Source organism: Numida meleagris, chromosome 1 (genome assembly GCF_002078875.1).
Source record: "Numida meleagris isolate 19003 breed g44 Domestic line chromosome 1, NumMel1.0, whole genome shotgun sequence".
In the NCBI taxonomy this organism is placed as follows: Eukaryota; Metazoa; Chordata; class Aves; order Galliformes; family Numididae; genus Numida; species Numida meleagris.
In genome coordinates, this window is record NC_034409.1 from 60359994 (window position 1) to 60378290 (window position 18297).

Below are 18297 nucleotides of genomic sequence, written 5' to 3' on the forward strand. Positions count from 1 at the left end.
TGATTACATCGTTGACATATTTTAGCTTCCCCGATGAAACAATGAAGATCTCATCAAGGAAAGGTACCAGTTTAACTGGAATACAGCAGCAGCCGTTAGTTTTCTGGAGACCATCCATAAAGGTGAATGTTTTTAAAAGCTCTCCTGGATGAGAGCAAATTCTCTGGTCTGAAGCTCGTATTCCAGGTCACCTGTGATCCCTATGAAATCCCATATTCCTCCTTTATTGAGGTACTTAATTTTTCACAACAGCAGGACAGACAAGAGCCTTGACAGATGAGGCTTTACCTGTAGCGCTGGCACACTTCAGAAAAAAAGAGAAAGAAGGAAGCATGCACTGTTTCAGATGGCTGCACCTTCCAAATTAAACTCTTTTGGCTTGCTCTGAGTTTGAGGCTGTTTTTGACTCCTTGCTTTCCCCACAGTGTGGTCAGGCACGGAGTCCTGCTGAAGCTGCAGGGCTTGCTGTGGGACAGAGGTCCAAAAACCTCCAAGAAAGCCCATTAGCTATCTCAGTACTTTTAATTTCCTTTATTTATAAACCATTCTCGATTTATAGAGTAGCTGCTCCGCAATGCCATCAGCAAATGCTTCAAGCTAAAGCAGGAGAGATTTAGATTGGTTGTAAGGAAGAAAGTTTTACAGTAAGGGTGGTGAGGCACTGGAACAGGTTGCCCAGAGAGGTGGTGAATGCCCCATCCCTGGAGACACTCAAGGTCAGGCTGGACGGGGCTCTGAGCAACATGATCTACCTGTGGGTGTCCCTGTTCATGGCAGGGGGGTTGGACCAGATGGCCTTTAAAGGTCCCTTCCAACTCAAACGACTCTATGATTCTATGATCTTCAAGGAAATGGGAGATGTGCCAAAAATGAAAGGTCTGTACCATGCTTTTATGTTTTGCTCTTTGGACTCCTGTGCCTTTGGACTTTTGTTTTCCCCTGCAAGGGCAGGGAGGGCCACCCAACCCCAGGTGGGAGCAGCAGAATGCTTGAAAACTACAATCCTCCCCTGATGAGTGTTCTCAGCTGCTTTCACTATTGCAGGTTAGAAGCCTGTGTTCTCCACTGTGCTGAAATTTGAGGCGTAAGGAAAATGACCCTGGTGTGCAGGCGATCCGGGCCCACTGGGAGCTGGCCTGGGGCTGTGCAGCACAGTCGAGGAGGGCACCAGGAGCTGGGTTTGTTCAGGTGAGCACCAAGAGGCTGTTTGTTGTTCCATGCCTGGGAGGATGCTCCATGAAAGTGCCACCTCAGCCTCATATGGGAATTTAAACACCATACGGGATGGCGCTGGGCTGAAAGGAATGCTGCTGAGGGGACTTCAGGACTGTAGAGAAGAAACAACAACAAAAAAAGGGAGAATATGGATTTAGTGAAAAAAGGGAAAATGGTGGCAGCGACGGGGCCCCAGGGAACGGCACGGAGCTGTGTCAGGGGAGGGGCAGCTGGAGGTTAGGGACAGGTTCTGCACCAGAGGGTGGTGGGCATGGAACAGGCTGACCAGGGCAGTGGGCACGGCCCCAAGTGCCAGAGTTCAAGGGGCATTTGGGCACCGCTCTCAGACACGGGGTTTGGTTTTTGGGTGGTGCTGTGTGGAGCCGTGATTTGGGCTCGGTGGTCCCTGTGGGTCCCTTCCAACTCGGGACATTCTGTGGTTCTGATTCTGTGAAAACGCTGGGGAAAAAAATTGAGGGAATCACTCTGCCGACCAAAAAAGAAAGAGGCAAATAACAATAAACAAGCAAACAAAAGTTGCTGAGAGAGCCGGTGGGTTTCTCTGAAGTAGTGAAGTTCAGCAACAATTTTACATATGTATTCCGGGAGAACGTTTGGCAATAGGTACATTGTGTCCCACAGGTTGGAAGCGACTGGGATTAACTGTGTGTCGAAGAAAGACGGAAACTCCGGTCATTTAAACAACAAAAAGCCAACAAGCTCGCAGCTAAGCCCGGACACCGGTGAGGAATGCGCCTCGATGGCCGTGTTTGCATAGCACCGGCGGAGGAAATGGCCCGGAATTGCCCGGGATTTGCAAGTAAACAGCGACCGAGCCAGTACCCCGCGGCTCCCGCGCCGCGCTCCGGGGGCGGGAGGGAAGCGCCGCGGAGGCCCCGCCCCCGCCGCAGGGAGGCAGGTGTCGGGCCACGCCCACCGCAGGCCGGGGGCGGGGCCGGGGGAGCGGGCCGCGTGCGTGCGTGCGTGAAGTCACCGCCGCCGTCACAATGGGCGACGCCTCCCTCGTCCCAGGCTTCCCGCGCGCCTTTCTCCCTTAAAAGGACAATGGGGCGCGCGAGCGAGAGGGCTCGATTGTTGAGAATGGAGCCGTGGGAACGGCGCGTGCGCAGAGCGGCGGGCGCCGAGCGGAGGGGCGGGGCGAAGCGGAGCGGAGCTGGGGGGGGCCGCGAGAGCGCCCGCACGGGCTGGCGGCAGAGCGCGAGGGGAGGGTGCGCGGCGGCGGGAGCGCCGCACGGGGCACGGCGCGGCACGGGGCACGCGGCGCGGGACCGGTCTGCAGGAGCGGGAGCGCGGTGAGTGAGTTCCTCCCGCTCTGGGGGAACGGGAAGAAAAGTGCAGCCGAGAGGCAGCGGGAGACTTAAGGTTGGGAGTTTCTGTTGTTATTTTTTTTGCCTCTTTTTTTCTTCTTTTTTTTTTTTTTTTCCAAATCCTTTCCCCGGGCAGGCGGTGGTTTGCGTTCAGTGAGCGGAGCCGGGCGCTGCCTCCCGGTGCCTGGCGCAGGTGCGGCCGCGCACACCTGTGGCTTAGGGGGGCCCTGACATGCGCTGCCGGGGCGGGGGCGGAATCCCGGCGGCACGCAGCCCGGCCCGGCCGGGGGAAAACAAAGGGCCGCCGTGTGCCGCCCGCGCCGGGGCTGCCGGCGAGCCGGGGCTCGGAGCGCGGGGAACGGCTCGCGGGGGTCGGGAGGGACTTTCGGGGGGAGGTGAAACTTCGGCCGCGCCGTGCCGCTGCCCCCTTCCCCCCCCTCAACCCCCCCGCGTGCAGTGCCCGTGCCCCCGGAGCCCCGCGCCGCGCTTTGAAGTGCAACTGTTGCCATGTTTGAATTACGTCAGGGCCGAGCCATGAGGAACCCGCGCGCACCGCCCGGGGGTGGGGAGGGGGCGCCGCGAGCGGCCCGGCCGGGGGGCGGCTGCCGCACAACGCCCCGCACCGCGTGCTCCTCGCGCCCGGGTCCCGCCGGCGGCCGCGGGCTCTTCGGGGCCGCCCCACCTGGCCCCGGGGCGGCAGAAAGTAGGTCGGTCGGCCGCCCGCCCGGAGGGGGGGGGGCCTTTGTTCGCGGCCGGAGCGCGGCGCTGCCCCGCGCGGTGCCACGCGGTGCGGAGCGGAAAGCGGCCCTGAGCGCCCCGAGCCCGCCGCTGTGGGCGGGCCGCGGCGCCGTCGCCTCCTTCGTCCGCTCCGTTTTCCAACCTGGTGCTCCCCGCCGGTCTCCTTCTCACGAACCCGAAGTTGTCGTTTCCCTTCGCGCGAGTCCGCGCTGCTGCGGGATTTAAAGGGATCGCCGCCGTGCCCGGGGCCCGCGTTCCACGCTCGCTTTCTGCAAACCCCGAAAAGTTGGGGGGTGCCGCGCCGAGTGCCCGCGGCGCGTGTTTGTCGGGCGGGCGGGGGTGCCCCGCACGGCCGCTGCCGCGCCGGAGGCTGAGCCGTGCGCTCGGACACGGCCACCACGTGCTCGCCGCCCGAGGTGGGGCTGTCAGCCCCGCACGGCGCACGTGCTACGGAAAGCCCCTTCTCCGCGGTCCGCGCGGGGCCATCTCCCTGTGTGGTCCACGGTTTCCTTAAAATAAAGAGATGACACGAGTCCTGCGGCGCTGGAGCGGGCGCTGCGCTGCTCTGGAGGTCTTTGTGCCGGCGACTCCTTAGGAGCGCCCGGGTGTTCCTGCTGGCTGGGGCTCTGCAGCGAGCTGCAGTCATGGGATATTCAGACGCACCTCGGGGGTTGTGGCGCTGCGTTCCCGCGGGAAGCAGGGAGTGAGTTCCTCAGCTCCTGGGAGAAGTTCCTCCCTGCTCTCTCCCGCCCGGGGAATCTGTGCGAGCTCGTGGCTGTGTGCAGCTCTCCCTTTCAGAAGAAAGCGCTGCTCGCTGCTTAGGAGAGGAAAATGTTAAGAGTGCCGGAGCGTTCACCCAGATTACAATAAACAGCATTAGCCCTGTGATGGTTTGCCTTGCTTGTGCAGGACAGCTCTGTCTGCGTCACTAAAGTGCTTTGCATTGATTCTCAACGCAGTTTCTCTTGCATCTTCGGGGTGAGTGATGCATGCAGCCCCAATTCCTAGCCCTTGCTGTCCCAGAGCTGCCCCTCTTGGGGCTGTGAGGCAGAAGGAAGCAGCCCCTCGGCCCGGGCTGGGAACAGAGTGGCTCAGCACAACGTAGGGGTGGGGCTCCATTTCATGAGCTTGTGAATTTCTGTAGAATGTGCTCTGTCCAAAGTCTGCGTGAAATGACCGCTGGTACTACTTAAAGATATGGAAGTGTCTTAGCGAAGTCGCTTCACCTATCCTGCTACTATTTCTGTTGCAGTCCTCATCAGACATGTTGCCCTCTCAGGAAAATAATAAAACCTGTTTAGTGTCTTGTGGTCCAAGTGTCCGCGATGCTCTTCCAGCAGCAGGTGATTGCTGGCAGTGTCTGACAGCTGCAGTGTGCCCGGGTAAGTGTCACAGACAGAACTCATCCAGCAGCTCCTGAGTGCAGCTCAGGTTTTCCTCGTGGGGCTTCTGCTTAAGCTGAGCGTGGTTTTAATTTTGCAATAGGAGTTTCACGGGGGAAGTCCTCTTTGGAAATGGAATGTCTGCAGGTGGGGCAGGTTTGGGATTTCTTTCTTCCTTATGCAAATCTTACTGATTACTGTTTTCATGCTTTGGCCTATCCCTTCTGGAGCGGTAACCACATAGCAGTGTGCAGGAACGCCCGATACCTCGGCCTTTCACTCTTTGTGTAAATGGATCAGGTTTGCATTTCCCATAGAAGAACAGCAGGTCAGCAGGCTCCTCTGCAGCTTGGCTCCTGCCAGCTTCACTCAGGGTGGCTGTGACCTAGCTTGAGTACTGTGGGAGTCTTAAACAGGGAAAAGCAAGGTCTGGTTTAATTTCAGCGCTGTCTGGGAGTTGCTGCCAGTTGCAACTGTTACGCTGAGATTTCACTGCTGCACAACAGTGGCTGCAGATAGTATCAGCGTAAGAGTTGGCTCGCTGATTTTTGGCAGAGTAAAGATTCCTGAAGATGTAGTTTGACCTTTTCCTGCTTTAGGTGAGCTTATCAAGTTAGAACTCTGCAGGATGCTGCTTCATTCTGGTGTGCCTGGACTGTAGCGGTGGCCAAACACCATTTTCCTCCCAGTAAAGTTTTGAGCAGAGAGAGGAAGGAAAGCAGAGGGAAAATAGGAGGATATAGGGAGCACGAATGTACAGTATGTGAAATTCTAGGGTTGTGGTTGCTGGAAATCGGTCACTCTGGTTTGAGCTGTAAGGACAGATGTCAGAGTTCTTAAAAAATAAATTTCTATCAGTGTGGTTTTCTGTGGTCTGATTTTAACTTCTGTTCCTAAGTTTCTTTTTGGAGTATGTAAATTGGGAGTTATGTTTACATTTAGTCTCTGGTACAGTTCTGGTCCTCTGCTCTTCTGTCGTACAGCTGATTTCCAGCAGAGAGAGAGCCATTTGTTTCAGCAGAGAGGCAGGCCCAGGAGTTATTAGCTAGGCAGGCCCCTCTGCTTCTAGCACCCTAGGCAGCTCTAGAAGTGTTATTTCTGTGTGTGCATGTGCCTGGGTGTATGCACTTGCCGATGTAAAAGCCAGAGTATGTGTAGCCTTTCTGAGTTTCAAGGTGCTGGAAGCTTTGGGTGGCACAGAGAATGAATGATCCAGGCCCGAGTGAGGAGACAGGAGAAGAGAGTCATGGAGTAGTCAGACTGGCATCCCTTGGCTCTCCTGTAACGCGGGGGAGTGTTTTCTTTCAGCTTCATGAGAAGCAGGTGAGCGTGTTCCTTCTGAGTGGCCTGATAATTGTGTTACAAAGGGAGACGTGCCTGCCTTCTAGGAATTCCTTCCTCTCTATTATTACACATTTCTCATTCTTCTTGGGTGATCAAGAAGAATGCAGAGGAATCTGGGAAGGCAAATGAAAGCGGCTCAGCTTTTCTTAATCTGAGAAGTTCAGAAGTTCTTCCTTGACTTGAAATCTTAATGAGCATGTGAAGCAATACCTTTTAATTTAGATCATCAAATTAAATTTTGCAAAGAAAACTGAGTCCCAATTTCTAGTCCTGACAGGCAACAGAATCATGAAATAATTCTCAGACGCATGTGATGCATGCTGCTTTGTACCAGCCTTTCACAAACGTAATAAGCAGGGTGTGTTTTTCTTCCCTACCTACTCTGCTGTTCTCTGCTTGACTCTGAGCTTTCTGCTCTTCCTAAAATGTCAAGGCAGAGGTACAGAGAACTTGTACCTTGCATTTGAGTTGCTAATGCAGGACTTGGGGGAACAGCAGCTTCTCTGTTTGCAGGGGGACAAGAGATGAGGATTGCTTTCTCAGACTTGAGGGAGTAGTGTTCCCCACATAGTTGCAGGTAAACCTCCAGTTCTGCAGGCTGATAAATCTGCTCCACTAGGTTTTCTGGTTTTTGGGTTTGTTTGTTTGTTTGCTGGTGAGTGGTCCCTTTCACTTCTGTGCAGCTGCTAATTTAAAAGACATAACTCGTTTAAATTTGGCAAGACTGTCTTGCGTGATGCTTTTAACTTTTATGGAGCTGCATTCCCACCTGGCTTCTTTTTATCTGCCCCAAATTTCACATGGTTAAACTTCCATAGCTGATTCAGGCATTACAATAATAGGAAAGCTAGCCTGTGTTACACCAACTGGAAAATCTAACTAGCTCTCTGGTTCTAATTTGAGATCTACATTGCAGAGCTTTCAGTTAAACCTTTTAAATGGCCCAGTCACGTGTCCTTCTAACTACACCCAAGTCTATAGAGAAGCAGTGTCAACTCCAGCACTAGACAGACAGTTGTGGTTTAGAATGGAAGTTGAGGAGATGGAGCGCTTTAAGTTTAGTGGCATTGATAAGTACTTGTAGACTTAAACACAGTCTGCATTAGCTGCTGAGCTCTGCAGCTGGCAGAATATTTAGTGCATAATGGTCGAATGGCGACTGGTTAGGATTAAATGTGGAACTGGGCTGACGCCCTCTATTTACAACTGTACTTGTCAGAGAAATGTGTTCTACTTGTGGTTTTGCTACTAGCTTTTCCCCATTTAGGCATGATATATGGTAATACCGTTACTGACCATTCATCAAGTGGGAAACAGATGGCACTAGTTTCCTTTCCATTGAAAGACTGCGTTGAGAGTCTGCTCTTGTGAGAACGGCAGCAATGATGCAAAACAAAATATTTTTAGAATATATATGTCTGATGCCAGCCTTTGCCAGAACATTAATTGTAAAACATGCATCTTATTCTACTGTGATATAAATACCAGCTGGTGGCAGAGAGTGTCTTATCCATGTCTGGATTTCTGGGAGAAACTGGGTTAGAAAATGAATCAAATAGCAGAGATCAGTTCCCTGTTTTGCCCTGTAACAACTGAGATGCTCTTGCTGCTTAAGTTTTATAGCTCTAATGAACCTCGTGTCTGCAGTTATCCCTTGTCTTTCTAAAGAAAAGCACCAAATCACAGATTAAGGTAGTCCTATAATTAAAATCACTGTTTGGTAGCTAGAAATTCCCAGATGAAGGTGCTGTGCTGCTGGGTCTCAAGAGGCTTGTTAAACATGGTATCCTTGAGAGACACCCATCTGAAGGGCTGTGCTGGATGCCGAGAAGCAAAATACATACTTTTAGGTGTCTGCCTAAACACTCCTTTGTTTATTTGTCTTGACAGTCCAGGAATACTAATTGAATCTCCTGGCCAGTGCTGTGCTAATAGGGGGAGCAATGAGTCTCATAGGAAGCATTTGGGGTGATGTTGCTGGCTGTGTGCAGTAGCCGTCCTTGGGAGAACCTGGCTTGAGATGAGCTTGTGCTGCAAACATGCACAAAGGAGTCCAGCGCTTCAAACGTGTGCCAAACAGCCATGCGCTAACCTAGGTTGAAAGGAAAAGCATCCCCCGCATCTTTTTCTTGAACCTGAAGGATCTCTTCAGCATTGTGCTTGTGCCAAGTCCCTTACCTTCCCTCTGCAAGGGGTTTGGGCACAGTGAATGTTTTTTTTTTCCTCTTCAAATTTCTGTTGTCCTTTGCTGCCTGGGAGCCTTGGGCCTTTGTCCTCATCTTCCCCTGTGGGGTGGAGGTACTGCTGGAGTTAGTCCATATGGAGGACTGTGTCCAGGCCTGGGCGGTTGATTCACTGAATGTTGCTGTGATCCTGCAAAAATGCACAGGGTACTTATCCCTACACATAGCCCCTATCTGTCAGTAAGGTAAGTGTGATGCTAGGTATAGTCATTTCATGGAAGCATGTAAGTCTTCCCCTTGTCCTGTGAAGATCTGGGTACAGGCCGTGTGCCACCTGCATTCCCCAGTGACTGAGCTGGGTTTACTGGGGCATGGCAGTCCCTGGGCCTGCGAGGTGGCTGGGAGTTCCCACTGACCAGGTTCTCCCACATGGGGTGGAGATACTCTCCAAAAAGCCCTCCCCGAGCCACCAGACCTCTCAATTGATGTGGTGCGGAGAAGTCTGTTTTTTTGTTAGCTTCTATGAGGCTTGACCGTTTTGTTAGAGGAAGGGAGAAAACTGTGCGTTATTTGCATGGCTCTGTCTCCTTTCAGTTCTTAAAAGCAGAAGTTCTCAGTGGTGGAAGCCTGTTCTCGGGGAGCTTCCTGTCACTGGTGGGCTGTCCCCTCTGAGCAGTTTGCATATGATGGATGACGAGTGGCAGAGGCCTTGCTACAGCACGGGGTTGGCTGGGCACACCACAGTCCGTTCTTGGAGTAGTCCCTGCGTGGCCCTGACATAAATGTGCTGTGCAGCATGTGGCCATCAAGGCCTTCATGCACATCCTGGCCCTGCACCAGGAAAGCACCTGCTTCACTCTGGTTTTTTTGGTGCTCTCTGAGAGCTCTGCCCTCTGGCAGCCTCTCAGGCTGGGCCTGAAGGCATGCTGCACTGCAGAGCACCTTAGGCCGAGGATGAGGAGACCTTTCTGAGCCTGGGCAGTGGGGTGCCCTTCATGGCAGTGTGTGTGGGTAAGAGCTTTTGATGCTGTGGAGGCCGCTCGCCTGGGCCTGGCTGTCAGGATGAGCTTCTGGGTGCTATGCTCCAGACACAGCCACTGAGGACTGGGGGCTCCACCCCGCCGCTCTTAGAGCGGCTTTTCAGGTATGTCTGCCCCACAGCCTGGAGGTATGGCTGCAGCTCCTTTGAAGTGACTCCTACTCGCTTTCAGCAAGGCGGGTTTGCAGCGAGGGTGGCTGATGATGACAGCCTGGTTGCTGTGACCTGGGGCCGGGGCGGGTTGGCACGGCTTGTCCTGCGGCCCGCTTCGCTGCTGGTACACGGACAGTTTTCCTTCTCTGCATCTGCACCTCTGGGTTATGCTGCTGTTTTAGGTGTGCCCTTGGAGGAGAACTGTGCAGTCAGTGTGCTTCTCGCAATGGATATTGCTTGATATTCCAGCTGCTGTTCACTCTTCTGTAAGATAATAAAGTGTGGATTAGGTGCATCTGCTCTTCGGAAGCAATACAAGATAGGTTAGGCCAGTGCTCTTATCTGTCCTGAATTACAGCCCAGTGTTGGTTTGCCTAGTGAATCGAACAGGTTTTTCTTTCAGTATCTAAAAAGTGATAAGTAACACCAGTTCCTGTTTGTTTCAGCAGGCTACAGCTGGGAGGAAAAGATGTTTGGCTTTCACAAACCGAAGATGTACCGGAGTATAGAGGGCTGCTGTATTTGCAGAGCTAAGTCTTCCAGCTCTCGTTTCACTGACAGTAAACGCTATGAAAAGGATTTCCAGAACTGTTTTGGGTAAGACTCTTCCTTCAGTCAACTCTGCATCGGTCAGGGTGTTGATCTCCATGCTGCACACCTGATGTGCTGTCAGATGAGGTTGGCTTGGGAAGGTGTTGGGGAAGGCACCAGCCTCCTTGCAGCTGTGCCACTGTGGAACTCATTCCTCTGCTGCTCTGTGCGGCACTGCTGGGTTATCAGTCTGCTGTGGCTGCTCGTGAGAACTGCGGCGGATGACAGCATTGAAGGCTCTGGCCAATTCCTTCTCACCCTCACAGTGTGTGCAGTGACTTAGTCTTGTTCCTTAGAGGTGTAAATCCCTGCGGAGGGTGGAAGGCAGCAAGGATCCGTGGAGGCTTTTGGTCATTCTGGAGATTCAAGGACATTAGACAAAGCTTGTACTTTGTTTTGGCTATTGGTGCTGTTGCTCAGATAAGCTTACTGATATGTTATTAAAAATTCTCATTGGAGACCACTCTGATGAAGAGTGAGAATTAATTAATCAACTTTCCAATTAATCAAAGTTGTGACTAATGTTGTTTGGAAGCATCAGTAAGAAAAACTAAATGGCAGTGAATTCTTTTACCAGCTGCTGTGGTCTTCTAACTTTTTGAAACTTTGGAGTTTTGTCTAAATATGTGTCATCGACTTGTCAACAAGGCAAATTCTTCTGATTACCTCACTAAAACTTCAAAATAAGTAGCTTCTACTGTTTATGCTGTAGTTTTCCACAAAATTATTTTCCCAGGAAGAATACATTGTCGATATCTTGAGCTTTTTTCCTTCCAGTGTCATTGGATTGACTCTCATCAAAATCTTAGGCCAAAGTCAAATTTACCTACACTGTTTAAAAACTGCACGTGTTTTATCAGTATTGCTTCTCTTGTCTCAAGCATTTAACTTCATGTGGGCAAATCTTTGCAGTCTTTGTGAGTCTTTACCTTGTCTCTTTCCTTCTCCCCCACCTCCTCCTTCTAGAAACACTCCTTTCATGTATGGTTTTATAGTGCTTTGTATTGACCGTGGATTTTTGTTCATAAATCTGATACTGACAGTTTTTGCTGTCATAATTCTTGGCTGCTGGCCTTGGCAGTGGAAAGACTGTGAAGGCCCATTGCTTTTTTTATATAAATGGCAGTAAAGAAGCTTGCAGAATACTGGGGGTTTTGGTCTAGTGCTATCTGAAATATGTTTGCCAAGGTGAAAAATGCAGTCTTAACTCTGAACAAATAAGGGCTTATCTGAGCCTGCTCCATTCATCTGTACATGCTTCAAAGTCCTCTCATTTAAATAGCTGGAAAACCTGACGGTGTGTCCCCCTTTAGTGTGGATTCTTTTAGTGAGGATTAGCTGTAGAGATGGTTTCTGAAGAAAGCTTGTTAGAAGGAAGCAAGTATTGCTGTTGCTCCAGTGACTACTGCTTCTGAAACTCTATCCTGCATGTATGCAGCAGTGTGTTGGATGGTATTTGTTACTCATCCTTGAAACCCTGTGAGAAAGCTAAGAGCTGAATAAGCTTTTGTCAGATCTCAGAGTTTTGTTCCCCCCCCACGTACACTCAAGGAATAGGATTATTCCTTCTCCAATCAAATCAGCCCAATCACTGGAGCTGTGGTTTAAAAGAAAAACAAGACAAACAAAATATAAACAACAGAAGGTAATGGGGCTGGGTTTTTTAGCCTCCTTCTGGTGGTAAATTTCAGTGCCTTTTATTTGTGCATGCAGTAATGTTTTCTGAAAGTGAGACCTGGTCTTCAGATGGCACTGATTGAGCACCCCAGATTAACTGTCATGCCTGAAAATCAGAACTTGAGAACCCTGTTCTTTGTGCTTCTGACTGTTATCGTATTATTGCTTTTATTAATTGTTATAAAGTGATTTTTGCTTTTCATTCTTACCAGGCTCCACGAGGCCCGCTCAGGAGACATTTGCAACGCCTGTGTCCTTTTGGTGAAAAGATGGAAAAAATTGCCAGCAGGATCCAAAAAAAACTGGAATCACGTTAGTTGATTTATCTGTTTCTCCCCTGCCCCAAAACTAACTTGTCTTCTACTTCAGTCCATCCTACATCAGAGGGGAGGCACTGGCAAGGGCTTGGGGGTTTCTATTTCCTGCACTCTTTCCCGTCTTACCCCCAGCATTTCTAAAACTTGCCTGGAATATTTCCGATCTTTGTTGGACTTATGTGCAAATAGTGATTGTGCAAGCCACGGATGGAGTTGCAGACTAACCTTCCTTGTAATTCCTTGTTTTCACAAGCTCATAACTTTGTCCAGAAGTCTCTAATGACACTCAAAACATCACAGATTTGGCCTCTGTCCAAAATTGGTTGCTTTTTTTTTAATAGCTTGAACAAGCAAGGTGACTTGCTTGAGCAACACACAAATCAATGTGGTTTAATCAGATAATTAAGGACTAATATCTTGCAGCTATTCCTACTCATATGTTCTGTTTTGATCTATCTAATTTAGTTTGAGCCTAGGGCTGGTAAGATGATAAGGATTCTTTGTGTATGTAATAATATTTATTCAGGAAGGCTTGGTGAGAACAGGATCCAGAACTATGATTGTTACTAGCACTAGCTTTATTCAGAAGTTAAATTAATGATTTAAACAAACAAAAAAAAACTCTAGGGCAAATGCTCAGTTGTCACTCTTTTGATTGAGCCTCTATAGGTGTAAACAACCATTGCCTACTAAACTGAATCTGTCAAAATAGGAAGAAGGCATAAGTTTAGTTGAATGTGCTTTTGAAACTGGTTTGCCTTCTTTTTATATAGACTCAGCCTCTTATAAACCAGATTTAAGTGAAATATAAGTGTAAGTGCACAGAACTGCCTTGGTTTAACTAGGCTGTTTTTGAGTGTCTCTACAACTCCCTGGAAGGAGGTTGTAGCGAGGTGGGGTTGGTCTCTTCTTCCAGGTAACAGCCTTAGAACAAGAGGAAATGAGTTTAAGTTGTGCCAGGCGAGGATCGGGTTGGATATTAGGAAACATTTCTTCTCAGAGGCAGTGGTGGTGATGCATTGGAACAGGCTGCCCAGGGAGGTGGTAGTCCTCTGTTGCTGGAGGTGTTCAAGAACCGTGTGGATGTGGCACTGAGGGACATGGTTAGTGGGCACGGTGGGGATGGGCTGACGGTTGGACTGGGTGATCTTAGTGGTCTTTTCCAACTTTAATGATTCTATGAGCACTTTGAGCTAAATCAGTGCATACATCTTAACAAAGGCGGTATCTGGGCATAATTCAGGAGCACTGTGTGTTTTCTGTGTTGTAGGTGGTAGATGCCAGGGCTGGACCCAGTCTGAAAACAACACTGAAACCAAAGAAAATGAAAACTCTCTCTGGAAGCAGAATAAAGAGCAATCAAATCAGCAAGCTGCAAAAAGAATTCAAGCGGCACAGTAAGTAGATCCAAACAGATTTTGATTATAAACTTTGGCCTGCCCTAAAATAGCTTCCTGCTAAGTGTCCACCCTGAGTCACCTCCTGGGTTCAGTTGTACTCTCACACATTTAGGCGTTCTCTGTTCCTGTAACCTCTTGTTCTCAGTGTGCCTGGGGAGGGGGCGGAATGAAAGGGGAGACTTTGTGTGCAGGGTGAGTGTCTGAAGGGGGTTGGTTTGTCAGGTGGAGAAGTGGCAAGGAGAGGTTAGAAGCAGGGCTGGAAGGAGTAGGCAATTGCAGCTTATATCCCACGTTTAAGTGACATATATATTGGAAGAACTTCTTGGGCAAAGCTCTCATTGAAGTTGAAAGAGATTTCCCCCTGCTCTCATTAACATGCTATGATAGGAAAACTCTCTCTCTCTTCTCAAGAAAGGCTGCTCTGCTGATACCGCTATCAATCTTTTTCTTCCATGTAGGTTTTCAACCTAGGCTTTCTATTTAGCCCGTCTGTGTTCTGCCCCCCCCAGCCTACATACTCACTCCATAAGTTCCTGCCATGTTCCTCTGTACAGATTCCTTACACCTTCTTCTGCCAGCCTCGGTGATTTCTTTCCACTCGCACTTAGACTCTCAAATAGATATGGATTCATAGCTTCCCAACAAAGCCATCTGTCAGTAATGCTCTAAATATATGTCAGCAATCTAGGTTTTTTCCTCTATAGCAAATCTTTCAGCTTCTTAACTGTTGCTGTCTTGGTCTTTTCTATGTTTTCCATCCTTCTACCTGACCTGAAGGAAGCGCTCTCTGAAGAACCAGTGAAGGCCCTGACCCAAGGAGCTTTTATCTACTCATCCAGCATGCTACAGTTAATTCTTATTAATTGTGTTACTGTAGGCAGTAAAGACAATTAAAAAGGAAGCTAGCAGTACCTCTATTTAGATGTGCGTCTGCATACCTGGAGTTCATCGCTCACAGTTTTGCCCCAGCTAGAGCTTTATACTACCTAATCCATTGCACTAATCAGAAGAGCTTTGCAGGATTTTAAATTAATGAGTGAGAAAGGAGATTTGCAGTGAAGGGCTGGATCTGAAGCAAAGATCCTGACCAACTTCAACAGTGTTTCAGTGATTACAGAGAGGAACCAGGATCGTGTCTGAAGTGTAGCATGCTGCGCAGGCTGCATTTGAGAGCTAGGGACACTGACCCTGAACCTCTTTGCAGTCCTTCACACACAGGGACACGCTCTAGTCTCCCAAATGATGACAGATGTTCTTTCAAGGATCTTTTGAAGTAGGCAGGGGCAAGTGTGAAAAATGGGTTACTGTTAGGCTTTTCTTGTTAATTGTAAAAGTCTTTCTCTCTGGTTCCCATCTGCGTGTGACCTTCTGAAGTGAGGAAAAGGATGGGTTGCTGCATGTCCTAATTCTTGCATTTATTCTTCCCCCACTGCAGACTCTGATGCCCACAGCACCACTTCAAGTGCCTCCCCAGCTCAATCCCCCTGTTACAGCAACCAGTCTGACGAGGGCTCTGACACAGAGATGAGTGCTGGGTCCAGCAGAACACCAGTTTTTTCCTTTCTAGATCTCACGTATTGGAAAAGGTAAAATGAAACAGATAATGTACTTTGCACAGACAGCAGTTTGTTTCATATTCAGTGATCAAGGCTTCTTCCTCAGGAGCTTGCAGGGTGCTGCTGCTGCTGCCGAACTTGTGTTAGAGACAAATGATCATTTAAGTCACTGAGTATTCTACAATGTCTTTTATTGGAAAGGAACATTATGTGTTCAAGACTTGTCCCCCTATCTTCCTCCAGTTCCTAAACACTAATGCGCTATCTGGAGAAATGTTCTTACATTTTTGGGAGTAACAGTACTCTGAGCGTCACTGTCTTGTCTTAAAACTGTGCTCTGTAGATGTGATGTGTTACCATGTAAACAGGTTACTTTTAGTTTGACAGCAAAACATAGCATTAAATTTGGTTGACCTGTGATGGTGGTCATTTTTAAAAAATGTGGGAGGAAGCACAAGATTTTCTGGGAGCTAATGGGTTTGTTTTCTTTTATTATGTGTTGTGACACATTAATCCCTTGTTTAGCTAATTGCTGTATTGAAATCGTTGTGACTTTGCTGCCTCCTCTCAAATAGTGTTTTTAAATGCGTTGTTGTCAAGGTTAGTTTAGCCTAGATAGCTGTGTATCTGAAATTTCTCTGGGAAGCAAAATGGGAGACTTGGTTTTATACAGGCATGAGGTTTCTTTGCATGTATGGCTTTATTTGTTTGCTTGTTTTTTTTTTTAGTGGTGCTCTTATTGTGTTTTGTTTTGTTCTTCCTTCCCCAAAATGATGATGTGAATTTAGACATTGATTTGCTTTCTCTCTCTGGACAGCCTTGTCCCTCCTAACATAGCCTAACAATGCCGATGCTCCAGGAATCAGTGTCACAAACTATCTGCATCTCTCCTTGCCATTTCTTTCAGGCAAAAGGTCTGCTGTGGAATTATTTACAAAGGGCGTTTTGGGGAAGTCCTCATAGACACTCATCTCTTCAAACCTTGCTGTAGCAATAAAAAGTCTGCCACTGAGAAGCCAGAACAAGAAGGACCACAATCTCCAGCAATCTCCACCCAAGAGGAGTGGTGACTTCCTTGGAGAGCTGCAGACAGTTATACAGATCCTCTTATTCTCTGGAAAAAATACTAGAAAAGTGACTCTGTTCACATTGGACACCTGCTATGCTGCCAAAAGACTATTCCCTAGAATTGTTTTGGGTTTTACTGCTACAATTCCACAAACTCTGAAGCTAGTTTGTATCCTTTCAGAAAGACTGTACATAATATTTAAGATGCTATGGAACACTTAGTGAAGCTGAATGCTGCTGCAAGGTTGTCCCTCTAATCTTTCCCTCCCACTCCCTTCACAAGTGAACTTGAGGATGGGGTTTTGTATATTAAAGTATATGTAGTTCATCTTTCTGTATTGAAAGAAGCAGTGGTTGTAAGCAGTGGTTGTAAGGGTTTTTACTTTTTTTTTTAAGTTGGTTGGTAACCTCCCTTAAATCCCCAAGAAAATATTTCATTCTTAGACATGTATGAGATGAACTAATACATATAAATGTTGTCACCTCTCTAGTTGTATAAATATATATATTTTGAAGGTGTGGAGATCTCACCCTATACTACTGACATTGTAAGAAAGACAGATATGTGACAGACTGTTAACTACAAACATCTCTACTGTAAGTGATAGTTATCTGAGAAAGCCTCCCAACAACACATGCTCTTAGGGAAGGGGTAGGAGCACTTCCCTTCTTAGCTAGGAGGGGAGGAGGAGGACTTGCCTAAGAACTGAATACAGTGAAATGAATGGGAGACTTTTTTTTTTAACCTAGCAGCAGACCCTCTGGGCTTTGTGTAGTAGCTGACTGGTGATTAGAGGAGGACCAAGAAAACAACCCAATGCCCAAGTTAGGTGTAGACGATGGCCCAAACCAGATATCTGCTGGTCTCTTGGCCCAGTGCAGCTGAAATGTGACCACAAAAAAAGACTTCTTGCTGGTTTCAGGCTTGATATAGAACCAAGCCACTTGCTAAGCAAGTTAGGCTCAGGTCCGGGGACACAATCTGATTCCAACCTGTGGTTTGGATTCACGGTGTCTGTTTTGGAGCCCCGCAGCTTCTCACCAGCAGATCGAGGCTTTTGTGAATACTGGACTTCTATTAGGATTGGTGCTGTGCTGAATAGAGGCAGCTCTGTTTGCATACATGATCAAAAGATACTGTTTCTTCCACAGATTGCCAGCTGAACTTGTGTGCAAACCAGTGCGATGTTCCTTCAAACTCCACTTTGCCTTTAGGGTGAAAGCAGCTTCCTGGAAGAGTGTGCTGCAGTTTTAGTTCCCTATTGATTCATGTTCCTTTATGAAGGTTTAATTTGTGTAACTTGGGAATTATGCTTTCTTTGTTTGCTTTGGGGGGAGGGAAGGGATTTTTCTTTTTACTCTTTTGGGATGTTCTGCAATGGATGCTACAAGCTTTCCTTTTTGTGTGAGTCATCGGTATAAAACTTTGGTGGGTAGGGCTTAGGACTGGATTTCTGTGTAATCTCACTTCCTGAAATGGGAATAGTTAGCAAATGAAAATATAGGTAGGAAAGGATATGCAGGATTTAAGAGGAGCCTCCTCCCTCAAAGCTGTTCTTTCCTTTCTTCCTTCTGTTGGGTAGCCCAGCCTCTGAGGAGAGGACATCAGAAGAAGGCTTTGACTTATCACAGCCTTACATCTTATAGCTTTCATTGCTCTTTTATTGTGTTGTTTTTTTTTCCCAAACTCTCTGAGATTCAAAAGGGAAGACAAAGCTACATGCCTTGCTTTTCATCTGCAACCAAATGAGTGGATATTTACTTTTATAACTGCCTAATTGATCATGTCTGATAAGGGCTTGAGCAAGAGTACGAGCTATTTTTTGCAGACACCTGCTTCTGTTGGAGTTTGTGTTTTCAGCATCAGTAATTCTGTACACCTGAGGCTGCAGTATTGATGGTAGGTTGTGCTCTGATACGGATCATCTCTTCTGTATTTATTTATTTATTGCTAGATTTCAACTGCCAACTGCTTCCCCCACTCCCTCCCACCTGTTCCATTCCTGGTAGTAATGCAGAATGAACTGTATGTAGTCATGCACTTTGTATTAATGTATTAGAAATCTATGGAACCTGTTTTGTACTTTTATACTGTTCAGACACTTGTAATCCAAACTTTTTTTACTAGGGTTATGAATAAATTTAGACTTATTTAGAAAATGAACTCCTATTTATTTAACTGTCCACATAATTAAGCTTAGTGTTTGAACCAGCCCATGCATCCATTTGTCTATTTGAACAAGACTTCAAAGCTTTCTTTTTTGGAGGAGGGAAGGGGAGACAACTCTCTTCTTTGCAACAAGTCA

At 48.0% G+C, this 18297-nt stretch overlaps 1 protein-coding gene across 5 annotated transcripts; it reads left to right on the forward strand.

The window, feature by feature from the left end:
• On the forward strand, positions 1079 to 18155 carry FAM60A (family with sequence similarity 60 member A). 5 transcript variants are annotated; one of them, XM_021389183.1, is made up of 7 exons: positions 1079 to 1188; positions 1858 to 1958; positions 9832 to 9979; positions 11863 to 11962; positions 13238 to 13364; positions 14803 to 14953; positions 15831 to 18155. In XM_021389183.1, exons 1-7 carry the CDS (start codon positions 1094 to 1096, stop codon positions 15991 to 15993), a joined length of 885 nt encoding a protein of 294 aa, XP_021244858.1. In that variant the 5' UTR covers positions 1079 to 1093; the 3' UTR covers positions 15994 to 18155. The 5 variants fall into 5 exon arrangements, with proteins under 5 accessions (XP_021244858.1, XP_021244868.1, XP_021244879.1 ...); XM_021389193.1 differs by lacking the exons at positions 1079 to 1188; positions 1858 to 1958 and adding an exon at positions 2384 to 2528; XM_021389204.1 differs by lacking the exons at positions 1079 to 1188; positions 1858 to 1958 and adding an exon at positions 2387 to 2528 and having other exon boundaries at positions 9829 to 9979.